Raw genomic sequence first — 17,038 nt, 5'->3', positions numbered from 1 at the left:
GGTACCTCTTTTAACAACCATCTACAGTTTACCTGTGGATTAATTTGTTAATTAATCCACATAAAAGAATGAATTAGCAAGGGATGATGCAGTTCAAACCTTATAAATTACAACTGGGGCCATATGATTAATTAATTTAGGTTAAAAGCAAATGGCTAACTACCTCACGTTCAAAACTTTGCTCAAATGTTATCTCTTCAAGAGGCTAACCCATTTAAAACTGCAACCCACTCCCTTCCCCCACACTCCCATATCATATCTTTAATCTGCTCTCCTCTAATCCTATGGCTCTTAACTAATATATACAGTTTGCTAATTTAATGTCTCATTTATTGTCTGGTTCCTCACACCGGAATGTAAACAACTGGAGGGCAGCTATCTTTCCTTTTATTCATTAATATATCCCAAGCACCTACCTCTCCATTGTACACAGATTTTCAATAAATTTATGTATTGAATGAATGTAGTTTTTTTTAGGCTCTTCTATAAGAAACTTAATTTAAAGAGACAAAAATCTCACCAATATTTAAATGGAAGCATGATGAACAATTACAATGAACTGCAGCATAATTTCTAAGTTGCAATGCCTTAAGAGAAAGAAGCAGTGAAAGTACTAAGCTGAAAATTACTAAGAAAGTTTTCATTCACACTTAATCCTGTATCCAAAGAAATTCTAATACTGTATTATTTTAGGGTCTGGAATACAGTAATAGGATTATAAACCTGTATCTACATCTATCTATCTATGAATACATACACATGCAACACATATATATATATTTTAACAGGGAAGGGAACATGGAAAAGAAAGAGATACGGCTTAACCAGTGATAATTCCCAATAGTGCTATGAAATTACAAAAAAAGGTACTAAAAAATAATTTGATCTTATACTAGCAGCTAATAAAAAATACTTTTAGATGAACGAGGAAGGTTAACCAAAAAACACAAAGTTTTAGAATAAGTTCCTCAGGACTGTCATTCCTCTACGTAGCAGAAGTATCAGCACAATAGATATACCATGTATCCTCATTAATATTAACAGTTACAATTTTCAAACCACCTTCACATTCATTAATTAAATCCTCAGAGAAACCAAAGTGAAAGATAAACAGGTAACTAATAAAAGCACTTAATTATGTATGCACTCGACAGTAAATGCAACTTTTCCCTTCAAAATCCCCCAAAGTGTTTGACAAACTACAAAAAACCGTTCTATAAAAGAGCCACCTTTTCAGCACTGGAAACTAACACAAGTCTCCTGAAGAGTATTATGGCACAGCTAGCAAGAGCCATAAAAAACTTGAAGACCTCTGGCCTAGTAAAACCACTCCTGGGAACTTCTCTACGGAAATAATTAGACTGAAGCAAAAAGCTCTTAGTATAAAGATGTTTACTGCACCACCATCTATAATAGCAAAAATGTGGAAACCCAAATCCCCACAATAGAATGGTTAAGCAAAAACTTTAAAAAGAAAATTTATAATGCAGTGCTAAGAAGAAAAAAGCTGAACACAAAATAACATACACAATCACTAAAACCACATAAAAATCAAAGCAGCAAAAATAAGAATTGGATTAAGGTAAAATTACGTTCACACTTTAACACTGTGTTTACATTAATCTAAGAGAAAACAGCCACCTTCTAAAGCATATGACAATTAAAGACAATAAATTTTTGAAAGCCATGAAAATCCACTGTTGACAACAAAAAAATTCGAATATGAAATGCTGTATTATTTAAAGCAGACATGTGAGTTTCTAGACTTTCAAGAATATTTTGCTGTCTATAAACATGGCAAACCCAATGCTGCATTTTTTTAATTCACCTTTGGTCCCAGAAACACATTTGAACTGCTGATACACACAAGCATACGTGAAGAAACTCTAGAAACTGTAATTGGTTTATAAAGAACCCAGTAACAGTGATTCAAAATGGAAAGGAATTCCACAAGTACATTAACTAAAGAACATGTACAATAACAAAATTTCACACTATATGAATCCAATACATTAAACGAAACTTCACATATTCATCAAAAAGAATAAGGGCTACATACAATTTATGACTCAAAAGAACTTAAGGCAAGCAAGAATCTAAATTAATCTTAAATGTTTGTGAAGTCTCAAGGAACAAAAAAGATCTGTGGTATTAAAACATTCCAAATATTTTTGATCACTCAAGCCACTCTGGAACAAATTCTCTAATTTTTAAGCCTAAGGAAAACTGATGCAATCTAAAAACCTTAGTTTTCATTTTTAATTATTTAAACAAGTTGAATATATCTGCCAGATTTCTATCTGATCCCAAAAAGGAAAAAACAGTGCATCCTTCTTTATAAAAATTATACTTAAATTTTTTCCAAATTTTTTTGTTACTATGGATGCCACTGGAAAACGGGAACTGAAGTTACAGAATTGTATGTGGACAGAGCTGGGAAAATAAGCACTTCATTTTAACTAGTTTTGATAGGTAGCAACTGTAGATGCTTCAAAGGCGAAACTGGGAGTGGGGGGCGGGGGTGGGTGGGTAGCGTAGAAGTCAAGAAAACCAGTGTTCCTGACTGTCCCACACTGAAGGCAGAACTCCTTAAAAAACCAGCTCTGGGGCCTTCCTGGTGGCCCAGAGGTTAAGAATAATCTCCCTACCAATGCAGGGGACACGGGTTCGAGCCCTGGTCGGGGAACTAAGATGCCACATGCCGCGGAGCAACTAAGCCCGTGCGCCACAACTACTGAGCCTGCGCTCTAGAGCCCGCGCGCGTGCCACAACTACTGAAGCCCGTGCGCCTAGAGCCCGTGCCCCGCAACAAGCCACCGCAATGGGAAGCCCGGCACCGCAAGGAAGAGTAGCTCCCGCTCACCGCAACTAGAGAAAGCCCGCGCCTGCGCGCTGCAAAAATAAAATTTTTAAATTTATTTTTAAAAAAATCAGCTCTGAATCATCTTGATGGATAAGTTATCCTGCCATAAATGATAATTCTTTGGAAATGGATTGCTAAAAACCTGTTTTCAAAAAGAAAACTGAAAAAAAAAGAAGAAAAAAAGAGAAAACTCTGCATCAAAAAATACCCCCTTATCCCACCACCTGCTAAAGCCAGGAGGTCTACTTAAGGAGGACTCTCATCACCGAGCCTGCCAACCCCGCCTAGGCCTAAGGGGAGGCACGGTGGTGCCGGCAACACGGATGGGCTCGGGACACAGGGGACGTGGACTGGCCTGCCCTTGGTGATCTCTGGCGGCAATCCCCAAGTTAAGGGCACTGGCCACAACGGAATGCAATCTATTGACATTTGCTGCCCCGTCTGAACACTAAGCATTTTCTTAGTTCGCCAAATGCGAACTGACAACCCCCCCCCCACGCACCCCGCACCAGGCCTCCAGAGCCAGACCCGGTCGGCTGAGGCGACGTGAGCCCCCAGTCTGTACCACAAACCTGGGTCAAAGTGAAGTGGGGGAGGCGACGCAAGTAAACACCGCATTTCTGCCTTCCGGAACCCCACCGTGCCTCCTGCTGACATCCCTCTCCTCTGGAAATTTATAAATCGGGGCAAGTACTGGGAAAAAACACACAGCGTGCCCGCCCCCTGCCGCCAACGCCCGCTACGTCCCCGGTCCGGCCGGCCTTCGCCCACCACTATTCAAAGGCGCCTTCTCCTCCGCGGCCTCGGAACAGCAATGCGGCTCGGCCGCCACCCGCGCCAGAGAGGCCTTGCGGGGGAAGGAGGGAGGCCGGGAGGGGGTCAGGCACTCCCCCATCCCTTCCGCACGTGGGGGAGGGCGGAACGCTGCGGGAAACTGCACAGAGCCCCACGATTCCCGCGGAGCTCTGGAGCCCCCGCCGCCGCCTCAGACTTAAATGGGAAGGGCTGCGGGGCTCACTGCCCACCCACCTCCATCCGGTCCTTCGATCTCTCTCTGGGCAGAGAAGGGCGTGGGTAAGGAGACTGCACAGACCCTCATGACTCCAGCTGAGGCTGTGGCTGCCCCTTTAACAGGCGGGGGGGGGGACACTGCCCTAACCTTACCCCCCTCCCTCGTTATTCCCAAACGGGGGAGTTGGCAAGTTTCGGGAGACAACCTAAACCTAAAGACCCTTCCACGTTAATATTTAAAGGAGGTGGGAGCGCTGCCCAAGCATCCCCCTCACTGGGGGCAGAGGAGCCTTAAAAAAGGTGATCGAGGGCTGACAATCGCCGAGACCTGTAAAGCCTCCCGAACACTTAAATGGAGAGGGGGAGGCTGCCGAGTCCTTCCATCTTGACCGTTTGAGAGAGGGGGTGGGGATGTTGCAGGAGGATGGACACCGCCTGACATTCCCAGAGGGATTCCGCGGCGCCCCCTCACCCTACCGCACCAGGCTCTAGACGGGAGCGCCACCCCCACTGAAGGCCCCCAGCCCACCCCGCCCCCCCAGCCCAGGCAGTCACGGGGCGGGGACCGCGGTGCGGGCCGCGGGGGAGGGGACGCGAGGCCCGGGCTGGTCCAGGCCCCTAAGCGTAGGGGGCAGGGGCGCGACACCCACCTGCCCAGGCCCGGCCGCCCGCCGCCTGCGCTCGCCGCCGCCACCGAGGAGGAGGAGGAGGAGGAGGAAGCCGCGGCCGAGGACGACGAGACTGAGGAAGAGGACGGCGACGGCGCGGCGGCGGGCGACGTGAGGAGGCCGCCGCCGCCGCCAGGCTTGCGGGCATTGGCGGCCGCGGGCTGCTGCTGCTGCTGCTGCTGCTGCTGCTGGGGCTTCAGCGACATGGTGAGGGGCCCATACACCGGCCCGCACGCCGGGCGGGGACAGCCGGGAGCCGGGCGCGCCGAAGAGACGCCGGAGCGCGGCGGGGAGGCGCGGGTCGGCGCGGCGGGGGGGGCACCCGGGCCGGCGAGGGGGAGAAGGAGGACGACGAAGGGGCGGGGAGGCCCGCCGAAACCGAGGAGCCGCCGGGAGCCGGGCCGGGGCGCGCCACCGCCGTTGCCGTTGCTACCAAAACAGTCTGAGGCGGAGGGAGGCGAGCGTTGCCCGGAGGGAGGGGGGCCGGGGCCGGGCGGGGGAGGGGCGGCGGAGGGATACGGTGTCGGAGCCCCGCCGCTGCCGCCGCCCCGCCGCGCCGGCCGCGGGAGCGAGCGCCGCCCGGGCCACCTGGCCGCGGCGAAGCGACGAGGCTCGATGGCCGCCGCGGGGCCCCGAGGAGCTGCGGCCGCCGAACGCATCGGGGGTCGGGCACACAGAGGTGCCGCGTGGCGACGCTGGGTGGGCGCGGAGGTGCGGAATGGGGACTCTTTACCGGAAGTCGGAAGGGTCGGGCGGAAGCAGAACGTGAGGCGGCACCGGGGCAGGGAGGGACACGTGAGGAGCGGGCGCCGCGCAGGGCCGCGTTCGCTGGGGTCGGGTGAGGGCCCGGCGCCGGCCGGCCCTGCCCGGATCCGCCCTCTTCGAGGCGGGTCTGCCCTTCGGAGAGGGAGTGTCTATGTTCGCCTGCAGGGCCAGCCTAGTGTAGCGAACCCAAACGCAGTGGTTCTGGGCGCCCCTCACCCGCGCAGCGTTCACCGTTCTCAGGCAGCTAGGAGAATCCGTGTTTGCCCCACCTGATGCAACTTCGAAAATGGACTGCAAGTGTCTTCAGGGCGGAGACTGTCTTGCTATATATAAAGCACCTGGAACACAAGCCTCCCATAGTTTTCTTTGTATCCCCGGCACCTGGCACACAGTAGGCTCTCACTGTGTCAGCCGGGTGTCAAAGACAGTCCGTCCTGTCTTCCCTTGCCAAGACCAACAGGGTAGGAATCGAACAACCTCCCGGGGCCACCCACATCTGATTACGTTTTCGCCGCTTTTCCAACCCCGGCACCACTGACCAGAAAACTCTTTTGGGTATCTGACCTTCATTTGAACCCATGTTCCTTCACTTTGAACTTCTTTTTCCTCCTTCATGAGACTCAAAAAGAAGTACATGATTGGTAGAGCTATTGGTAATGGGGTTTCCTTCGGTGGAGACAGATCTCACAAGAATGTGCGAACTTTAGACCTTGGCCCCTTTAGAAGTTTTACTTTAACTTAGCTTGGTAGCCAGCACAGTAATCCGTGTTTCTTTTCTTTCTTTCTTTTTCTTTTTTTACTGTGTTGCAATTAAATTGGAAGCGATTAGGTAACTTTTGTTTCCCTTGGTGAAGAATCTAGTTTTTTAAAAAGTGAAATTACTTCAGGAAATGATAGGGAGGAAACACCAACATGTACCTCAGTCTCCCAGAACTATCAAATAAAGGTAAAGACATAGAGAAACTTAGAAAATGATTAAGCCATGAGCCTCCAGTAGCCAAATTGAAAATCTCCTAGATAGTTGGGCAAAAATGATTATCATATTCTGCAAACAGTTGAAAAGTGGGATATCAACTTTATCTTCCATCTGAGGTAGAAAGGAGGTTGAGGAGGGAAAGAGCATTCTTTTAAGCCAACAGTTGCAAACTCCTTGAAAAACTAACCCAAAGGAAACTGAGACTAAAAAACTGGATGAGGAAAAAAAAAAAATAGAAGGACCATAATAGAAATACAATCAACTTTCTCTCGTTTAATGATTTGACAGTTAGCCATATCTGGGACCAAGGTCCCAAAATTCAATGCTAGGACCAAATTCCACAGATAGAAGGAAAAAAGAAAGTGGAATAAGAAGACCTGAAGCTGACATAGCTGAACTTGATTTCATTTATGCTGAGAAAGCTGAAGTTTTCACCTATTATTATTGAAACTATATTTTAACAGCTTTATTGAAATATATCTTACATACTATGAAATTCACCCATTTTGTGTACAATTCAGTGATTCTCCGTAAATTTGCACAGTTGTGCAACCATCACAACTAATTTCTGAACATCTCCATCACCCCAAAAGAATCATTTTTACCCATTTGCAGTTACTCCCAGAACATCCTCAGTCCCAGCAGCCACTAATCTACCTGTCTCAGTGGATTTATCTGCTGTATACATTTCATATAAATGGGATTTTACAATGTGTTCTTTGCCTTCTTTCACTTGACATGTTTTTGAGGTTTATCCATGTCATAGCATGTATCAGGGTTTCATTCCTTATTATCACTGAATAGTATTCCATTGTATGGATATACTTGGATTCAACCAACCATGGATCGAAACAGAAATTTTTTTAAAAATTTTATTTATTTTATTTTTGGCTGCGTTGGGTCTTCGCTGCTGCGCGCGGGCTTTCTCTAGTTGCGGTGAGAGGGGGCTACTCTTTGTTGCGATGCGCAGGTTTCTCAGTGCGGTGGCTTCTCTTGTTGCAGAGCACAGGCTCTAGGTGCGCAGGCTCAGTAGTTGTGGCGCACGGGCTTAGTTGTTCCGCGGCATGTGGGATCTTCCCGGACCAGGGCTCGACCCTGTGTCCCCTGCATTGGCAGGATTCTTAACCACTGTGCCACCAGGGAAGCCCGAAAAAAAATGTTTTTCTTACAGGTTTTTTTGGTTTGTTTTTGTCTTTTGTTTTGTTTGTTTTGGCCACACTGTGCGGCTTGTTGGATCTTAGTTCTTCCGCCAGGGATCGAACCCAGGCCCCTGGCAGTGGAAGTGCTGAGTCCTAACCACTAGACCGCCGGGGAGTTTCCCCCCCAAAAATTTTAATTCCCAAAAGTTCCAAAAAGCAAAACTTGAATTGGCTAAGCTCTGGCAACTATTTATATAGCATTTACGTTGTATTAGTTATTATAAGTAATCTAGAGGTGATTTAAAGTATACGGGAGAATGTATATAGTTTATGTGCAAATACTACACCATTTTATACAGAGAACTTGAGCATACTCGGATTTTGGTATCCATGGGGTTCCTGGAACCAATCCCCTGAGGATACTGAGGGATGACTATACCACATTTTGTGTATCTACTCACCAGTTGGTGGACATTTTGATTGTTTCAAGTTTTGGGCTATTATGAATAATGCTGCTATGAACATTTGTAAACATATGTCTTCATGTAGACATATATTTTTATTTCTTTTGGGCAGATGCCTAGTAATGGAATGTTGGGTGATATGGTAAATTTAAATTTAACTTTTTAAAGATACTGTCAAACTCTTTTCCAAAGTGACTGTGCCATTTCATAATACATCCACACCTGGAATGTTTGAGAGTTTATCATTAAAATTTGATTTCTCAGGAGTTCCCTGGTGGCCTAGTGGTTAGGATTCTGGGCTTTCACTGCCATGCCCGGGTGCAATCCCTGGTCAGGGAACTGAGATCCCACAAGCTATGCGGCGTGGCCAAAAAAAAAAAAAAAATTTTTTTTGATTTCTGTTTTTATATTAAAATAGAAACCAAGGGAGCCTCTACTGTTGATTCTATTCTATACAGCCCCCTTTTTTCTTTGTGGAAGGAGGATCACCACCCAAAATGAAGTAATATCACTTATTGCAAACCCTTCATCTGAATTCTGGATCTCTGAAGACATGGTTAACAACAACTGTGATGTCAGAGGGCTTTAGCTTTAGATGAAAATGCCGGGATAATGCACCGTAAGACAGAATGGTGTGTGGGAATTCCCTGGCAGTCCAGTGGTTAGGACTCAGAGCTTCCACTTCTGGCGGCCTGGGTTTGATCCCTGGTCGGGGAACTAATCCAGCCCCCTCCAAAAAAAAGACAAAATAGCGTGGAAGGCAGCCGTTAAAGTGACCCCCTATGATCCTGTTCTCCTGGTGTTCAGACCCTGTGAAATCCCCTCCACTTGAATATGAGCAAGACCTAGTGGCTTCCTTCTAACAAAAGTTGGAAAAAATTATGGGTTTTCACTCCAGAATTAGGTTACAAAAACTGTGCCTTTTGTATTGGATTGCACATTCTCACTTGCTTTGAAGAAGGCTAGCTGCCATGTTGTGAACTGCCCTATGGAGAGGCCTGCATGGCAAGGAACTGATGTCTCCAACCACAGCGAGAACCTGATGGACAGCAACAAGCCGTGTGAGTGAGCTTGGAAGAGGATCATCCTCTAATCAAGCCTTGATATGACTCTAGCCCTGGTCAATGTACCTTATTAGGCTTTCTTAGAAACCCCGTGCCTGAGACACTCAGCTAAACTGTACCAGACTCCTAATTCTTGTTGTTTAAGTCATTACGTTTTGCAATAATTTGTTATGCAGCAATAGATAACATGGGCTTCCCCGGTGGTGCAGGGGTTGAGAATCTGCCTGCCAGTGCAGGGGACACGGGTTCGAGCCCTGGTCTGGGAAGATCCCACATGCCGCGGAGTAACTGGGCCCGTGAGCCACAAGTACTGAGCCTGCGCATCTGGGGCCTGTGCTCCGCAGCAAGAGAGGCCGCGACAGTGAGAGGCCCGCGCACTGCGATGAAGAGTGGCCCCCGCTCGCCGCAACTAGAGAAAGCCCTCGCACAGAAACGAAGACCCAACACAGCCATAAATAAATAAATAGATAGATAACTAATACACACAACCCCCAAAAAAGTGCATTTCCTATGATTTCTGTGTGCATTCAGAATTCTTTAAAGACAAATGCTGAAGTCAGGAACTAACATTGTATCCAATAGAAGTTGAATCTTTGAATGCTTCCCCCACCCCAAATGATTTTCAGGTAGCCGTTTAAACAAAACCAACAAGTGTCATTGGGGAGTTGTCATTGAAGACAGTGAAGAACATTGTTCTGAAAGAGTTCAGATATAGAAAAGTATTGCTTAAATACTTCAAAAATAGCTGTGGCCACTTCAACCACTATTTCAGAAATGAAAGAAGTATCAAGTGAGAAACCATATAGAGAAAGACTTTCAAACTTGGGAATCCAGTCCTGTGGATTCTATACTTGCTTTCTGATTTTCAGTGACCCTTCAAAGAGCCACACGGCCCTTTAATTTTCATCATAGCAATGAGTAATCAAGTCTGAGGATTTGGAGATGAAAAAGTGATGTAGCCATGCAAAACAGAAATGGGAAGAGTGATTTGTGATCACTCAGTACAGCAGCACACATCAGATGATCCAGTATTTCCAGCAATTCACTTTTCTGCAATCATTTCTTTTCAGCTCTCTTCATTTGAACATGCTTAATGTATGATGATACATTATTCACTCAATACTCTTGATTTCTCTTTCAAAAGCATGAAAATTAATTCAAATCAAAACTAACGTGCACCCCCCCAAACCCATCCTCTTCAAGTTTTTGCATAGACTTGAAAAAAGAAAAAAGAGCAGATGTAATTTCAAAAATAGGACCATCGCTAATTAAACCAGTGTTTTTTTTCTAACCATGGTTACTCAGAATTCTTAGAGGCTAATCTATTTGTAGACACTCCAGGAATCCCAAAAGACTAAAGGCGATAAAAAAAAAAGAGAAAGAAAGAAAAAAGGAAGGAAGGAAGGAAAGAAAGGAAGGAAGGAAGGAAGGAAGGAAGGAAGGAAGAAAGTGTGGTATGATGCTACCAGGAGGGCATTATTTACACACCTTGTGTGCAAAGTAACGACATTCCCATAGGTTTGAAAAAACTGAGGAGGGTGTGACAAAATAGGGAACACAGCAACATTATTTGAAAAGCTTTTAAATGAGCCATTTCCTCCACACAAGCACACTTCTGGTTGTTAAGTTGCTCGTTTTGTTTTACCTTGTGGGACAGAATAATAATGCAGTGACATTATTCACAAGGCAAAAGCTGGATGCCGGCTGAAATAGACACAAAAGAAAGAATTCTTTATTTTTCACTGGAAATGCTTGTGCTGTGCAGAGCCAGAAATTTAAAGAAACTCGGCCATTTGTTTTTCCTGGTTCTCCCTTTCTGTTTTCATTCACCCTCTTTTTGGGAGGTGAATTTCCTGGGCAGCCTGTTATTTCAGGGTCCACAGGTTTATGGAAAGCCAAAGATGTGAGGTATGCACCATTTGGAGAATGCAGGATGGGATTTAAAATGGATGCGTGCAGCACCGGTGACAGCTGAGCTGGCCTTTAGCATGTGATCTTGTTAGTTTGCTACAGGATACTGTGAGCCCTACAGTGGAACCCCAGAGGGATCAGACTATAATTAATACTGACATTGCGGACCTATGATCTTAGAAGAGGGACTTAGATTCTTATTTGGAAGTGGAACACATACAGACTTAACAATACCCACTGTCTTACTTAAGCTCCCATATTATCAAAACTATTTCTTTTCTATAAGGTAAGCCAGGACTTGAGAATGTTAATGATGAAAATAATTGTAGTTCCTTCTATAGCAGGTACCGTGTGCCAGTTCTGTTCTATGTTCTTTCTGCATAATAACTCATTTAATCCTCACAACAATCCATTGACTCTTGTCAGGAGGGGAGAATTTTGCCTCGCCCTAAAGGACATTAGCAATCTTGAGAGACATTTTTGGATGTCACAATTGAAGGGGAAATGCTACTGGCATCCTGTGGGTAATGACCAGGGATGCTACTAAACACCCTACAATGCACAAGACAGCCCCCACCAGAGACTTTTCCAGCCCTAAATGTCAGTGGTGCTGAGGTTGGTTGAGAAACCCTGCATTCACCCTATGAAGTAGACAGGATTATTATATTTCCATTTGATAGATGGGGAGACTGAGGCACAGAGAGTGTAAGTCACCTTGCCTAAACTTAGACTCATTAAATGACAGAGCTGGGATTTGAGGCCAGGCAGTCTGTCTACAACATCTGGACTCTAAACCACTTTGCTATTTGAAATAGTGATGGCCCAAGCTGGCTCTCTGGGAAAATAAACTAATCTCCTTGGTTTCATCAAATGCAATCTTCTAGGGAGCTGGCACCACAGATTACTGCCTGTTTCCTGATTAGAGAAATAACTGACTATTGTAAAAGTCACCATCTGCAAGAGACAAGCTGGCACTGCCTATCAAAAGTGACACTGCACCTTCCCCTTGGCCCAATAAGGGTGAAAAGATGAATGTACAAGGATAATCACTGCAGTGTTGTTTGGAACAAAGAATAGAAACTCCATCAGCGGCAGACAGATAAATGCCTTGTAGGGTGTCCCAAATACAATGGAATATGGAATATTCTCAGCTGTTCAGTGAGAAAGACGTAGATCTTTACACTGATCTGAAAGGATCTTTAAAACCTGTTGTTAAAAAAAAGAAAAAAGGTAACTATGTGAGGTGACAGATGTGTTAATTCACTGGATTGCAGTAATCACTTTGGAAAGTCTACAAATATCAAACCATCACGTTGTACACTTTAAATATATACAATTTTATTTGTCAATTGTACCTCAAAAAAGCTGAGGAGAAGAAAGACCTGTTGGTAAGCCAAAAAGCAGAAAATTAAAAAATGAAACAAAACAACAAAACATAAATGTGTAGAATATTTTGTATGGTATACACGTACTTGTGTTAAACAAAAGGGAAGTATGTGTGAGTGTGTGTGTGTGTGTTTGTGTGTGTGGGGTTTTTTTTTACTGTGTATATATGCATACATCTAGAATATCTCTAAATGAGGCACTAAAAATTGACACTAGGGGACTAGGGACCCCTTACACTGTTTGAAAACTTATTTTACCATGCCTTTTATACCTTGTATATTACCTTTTCCAAAAAAAACAAAACAAAACATGTTAGGACATCAGTAGGAATAACTAATATTTGTATAGCACCTTGTGGTTTACAAAGCACTTTTTCTTTTTTTTTTTTTTTTTTGCCATGCCTCGTGGCTTGTGGGAGGCCTATGGGATTGAACCCAGGGCCATAGCAGTGAAAGCACTGAGTCCTAACCACTGGACCACCAGGGAACTCCCACAAAGCCCTTTTATTTGCATTGTTTCCTTTGGCACTGACCCCGTTATAGGGATGGCAACACCAGAACAGAAAAGTGGCATGAGCTATCCAAGGTCACTCGCTGCTAACCTGCCCTTTCTCATTTCCCAAAGTAAGATCAATCACTATCTCTACCACTTGAATTTTGTTTTATTCAGCCACAAACTGCCATTCTCAACTCTAAGCAGTCAATCCTGGGTCACATAGAAATGGAAAAGAAAGGCTTGTTTCAGGAACTTTTCACCCCTGCATCCCTTTCTGCCACATTTGTATTGTTTTCTGCTGAAATGCCATATTGGTCAAATATAGGAGCTGCAGAAACAGGTAGAACCCTTCACTCCCACCACCCAAACAGAGTCCATCTGTATGTGGTAAGCACTTAATAAACTTCAGTTGATTTGATTTGACAGAGACTAATTCTCAGTTTATACACATTTGCTTCTTTGAGCTTGAAATGGCATATGCTTCCTATTCAGACCTGCTGATGGCTACCAGCCATGGGCCACAATGATGGGGCCAACATCAAGGTCACCCCCTAATGACCCAAGCACTTCCAGGCAGTGATGGGGACGGTTGAACAGCTAGCCTTCCTTACGCACATGTCTCCATCATATGTGATTTGCCCAGTTTGCATTCACCCACTGGATAAAGCTTCCTTCTCTTACAGTTAATAGCTTGTGATGCGGTCTTGTAGGCATTGGAGCCAAGAAACCACGAGGGGCATTTTGGGGAACTATTCTAAGTCACCAGCCTTCTGCAGGCCTGAAGGAGGTCGCAGCTGAGTCCCTATGAGAGTTGGTTTCACTCTCCTTTGATCAGGGTTCTCTTCCATTGCACATGTGGCTCATTTCTGTCCTCAGAGGGTCAATACAGGACAAGTCTTCATGCAGCAGTAAGCGACTGACAGGCTTCTAGTATCCTGGAAATGACTCAGAAATCCTATTACTGCAATTTCTAATGATCTAGACACATGATTTTTTTTTTTAAGTTACACAAGCCTTTTAAAGAACATTCTGAGTATTTGTGTATCAGCATTCCCTGTGTAACAAACCACCCCCAACATAGTGGCTTAAAACAATTAACTTTTTAAAATTTCTTAAAATTGTGTGGGTTGACTGAATAATTCTTCCATTCTGGGCTGGCTTGACTGGGGTTGGATGGTCTAGGATGGTCTCATTGACATGTCTGGCAGTTGGCTCTATGTCAATTGCAGATGGTAAGGACAACTTGGCCAAATGTCTATCAACTGTACTTCAATTTAAAAAAGAGAAGTGAGAAATGCAAATCAAAACTACATGAGGTATCACCTCACATCGGTCCAAAAGGCCATCATCAAAAAATCTACAAACAATAAATGCTGGAGAGGATGTGGAGAAAAGGGAACCCTCTTACACTGTTGGTGGGAATGCAAATTGGTACAGTCACTATGGAGAACAGTATGGAGGTTCCTTAAAAAAGAAAAATAGAACTACCATATAACCCAGCAATCCCACTCCTGGGTGTATACCCAGAGAAAACCATAATTCAAAAAGATACATGCACCTCAATGTTCATTGCAGCACTATTTACAATAGCCAGGACGTGGAAGCAACCTAAATGTCCGTCAACAGAGGAATGGATAAAGATGATGTGGTACATATCTACAATGGAATATTACTCAGCTATAAAAAAATGAAATTGCGCCATTTGCAGAGTCGTAGGTGGACCTAGAGACTGTTATACAGAGTGAAGTAAGTCAGAAAGAGAAAAACAAATATCGTATATTAACACATGTATGTGGAATCTAGAAAAGTGGTATAGATGAACTTATTTACAAAGCAGAAATAGAGACAGACACAGAAGTAGAGAACAAACATGGATACCAAGAGGGGAGGAGGGGGTGGGATTGATTGGGAGATTGGGATTGACATATATACACTACTATGTGAGAACAGACTGTATAGCACAGAGAACTCTACTTGGTGCTCTGTGGTGACCTAAATGGTAAGGAAATCCAAAAAAGAGGGCTATATGTATACATATGGCTGCTTAACTGTGCTGTACAGCAGAAACTAACACAACATTGTAAAGCAACTATACTCCAATTAAAAAAAAAGTGGAATCATACAGATAAATAAATAAATGTGTACAATTCACTGGTTTTTAGCATATATAGAGTTGTGCAACTATCACCAGAGTATAATTTTAGAACATTTCATTGTCCCCCAAAGAAATCCAATACCCATTAGCAATCTCTCCCCATTACCTCCTTTCCCCAGCCCCTAGCGACCACTAATCTACTTTCTGACATTTGGGCTATTTCTTTTTATTGTGGTAAAATATACATAGCATAAAATTTACCATTTTAACCATTTTTAAGTGTACAGTTCAGTGGCATCAAGTACATTCACATTATTGTGCAACCATCACTGCCATTTACCTCCAGGACTTTTTCATCATCCCAAACTGAACTCTCTGCCCATTAAACACTAACTCCCCATTTCCCCCTCCCCCGGCCCTTGGTAACCAGCAGTCTACTTTCCATCTCTGACTTCGACTGCTTTAATACCGCATATAGATGGAATCATACAGTATTTGTCCTTTTGTGTCTGGTTTCTTTCAGTTACTGTAACGTCTTCAAGGTTCATCTGTGTTGTAGCAGGTGTCAGAATTTCCTTCTCTTTTGAGGCTGAATCATTCAAGTGTGGATAGACTACATTTTAACTCGGGCTATATTATGCCAAGGTTTTCTTTGTTTGTTTTGTTTCTTTGCTTTTTTTATTTTGAGGCAATTGTAAATTCACATGCAGTTGTAAGAAAGAATACAGAGATCTCACGTACCTTTGCTCATTTTCCCCAATGGTAACATCTTGTAAAACTATAGTACGAAATCACAACTAGGATGTTGGCATTGATACAGTCGAGATACAGAACTTTACCATCACCACAATGATGCCTAATGCTGCCCTTTTTAGTCACACCTCCTTTTATCTCACCCATGGTCCCCTTACCCCTGACAGCTACTAGTCTGTTTCCCATGTCTACAAGCCTGTCATTTCATACATACATACTGTAAATCATATAGTATGTAACCCTTTGGAGTTATACCAAGGTTTGAGAGTGATTTTTTTCTAGATTGACCTCTAGTAATCGAGTAATGGACTCATTCACACTCATCTCCATCTCCTTCCAAACGAAAACTAAGAGTTAGGCTGACCTTACGCCTCTGTATCCTACACGGCCGGGGGAGAGAGTAACACAGGAGAGGCTGTGGGGAAGGGAGAGATGACGGGGGCGTGGAGCGGCCTGTGCCTGCATGTCTCCCTCAGGGCCAAGCCCTTCTGACCTTACCCACCTCAGGCCTAAGGAGGCTTTGGGTATCCTGGCATTCAGAGCACTGAGTGTTCTGTTCCATGTTCTGCAGGCAGACAGGAGTGACTCAGGTGAAACTGACCCGTTGGGAAAGCCCTACATAGCCAGGACTGAGGAGGCGGGTTCAAAAATCTCAACCCCCATCCAAAGCCTGGTGTTCGAGAGCTGCTCCAGCTTGGGGAGCAGCCTCTGTGGACTGCTTTTGAATAGGCTGACCTGAGCATTGTGCAAGGGGGTTCACATATTGTCGGTTGTTCTTTGTAATAGTGACACCCTCATTCGCTTCCACTGGGTGCTCCCCACTACCACCTCTACCCCCTTTATCTATTCTGCACTAATGCTGGAGTAGAATGACCAAAAATATACAGAAATTGGAACCGGCCTTTTTCATTGCAAAGGATAAGGGAGCACAAAATAACACAACCATCGTCCACTAGGAATTCATCCAACAAATAACAAGCGTTGATCTTTTGATCTATATTGATATGCTCTGCCAAGCTCTCTTCTAAGTACTTCAGATAGATGATGTCATTTATTTATTTTTATTGATTTATTCGTTTCTTTATTTTTCGCTGCAATGGGTCTTCGCTACTGCACGCGGGCTTTCTCTAGTTGCGGCGAGCGGGGGCTACTCTTCATCGCTGCGCGCCGGCTTCTCACTGCAGTGGCTTCTCTTGTTGCGGAGCACGGGCTCTAGGTACGCGGGCTTCAGTAGTTGTGGCACGTGGGCTCAGTAGTTGTGGCGCATGGACTTAGTTGCTCCGCGGCATGTGGGATCTTCCTGGACCAGGGATCAAACCCGCGCCCGCTGCAGTGGAAGCGTAGAGTCTTAACCACTGGTCTGCCAGGGAAGTCCCCAAAAATGACCATTTTAACCATATTTAAGTGTCCAGTTCAGTGACATTAAGTACATTCACATTGTTGTGCAA

General features: G+C 44.6%; 1 protein-coding gene and 1 long non-coding RNA gene across 44 annotated transcripts in view; one reads left to right on the top strand and one right to left on the bottom strand.

Moving 5' to 3' along the window:
- ATXN2 (ataxin 2) overlaps positions 1-5,036 on the bottom strand; it is a 125,163-nt gene extending 120,127 nt beyond the window's left edge. For 27 of the 43 annotated variants that reach the window (XR_007471742.1, XR_007471746.1, XR_007471743.1 and 24 more), the window contains exon 1: positions 4,525-5,035. Coding sequence is in view for 15 of the 43 variants with exons in the window: in XM_033399951.2 (XP_033255842.1) it covers positions 4,525-4,748 (224 nt within the window). In the remaining 28 variants the exon portion in view is untranslated. Of the gene's footprint in view, positions 1-4,524 lie in introns of all 43 variants that reach the window. The other 16 variants (XR_007471764.1, XR_007471765.1, XR_007471766.1 and 13 more) reach the window with 3 other exon arrangements.
- Positions 4,643-17,038, top strand: part of LOC125961292 (uncharacterized) — a 33,609-nt gene continuing 21,213 nt past the window's right edge. Inside the window, exon 1 of the long non-coding RNA XR_007471802.1 lies at positions 4,643-4,749. This is a non-coding gene — a long non-coding RNA (uncharacterized LOC125961292). The remainder of the gene's footprint in view (positions 4,750-17,038) is intronic.

Source organism: Orcinus orca, chromosome 15 (assembly GCF_937001465.1).
Source record: "Orcinus orca chromosome 15, mOrcOrc1.1, whole genome shotgun sequence".
NCBI classification, from domain to species: Eukaryota; Metazoa; Chordata; class Mammalia; order Artiodactyla; family Delphinidae; genus Orcinus; species Orcinus orca.
The sequence above is the reverse complement of the archived record's forward strand: the minus strand, read 5'-3'. Positions and strand labels throughout refer to the sequence as shown.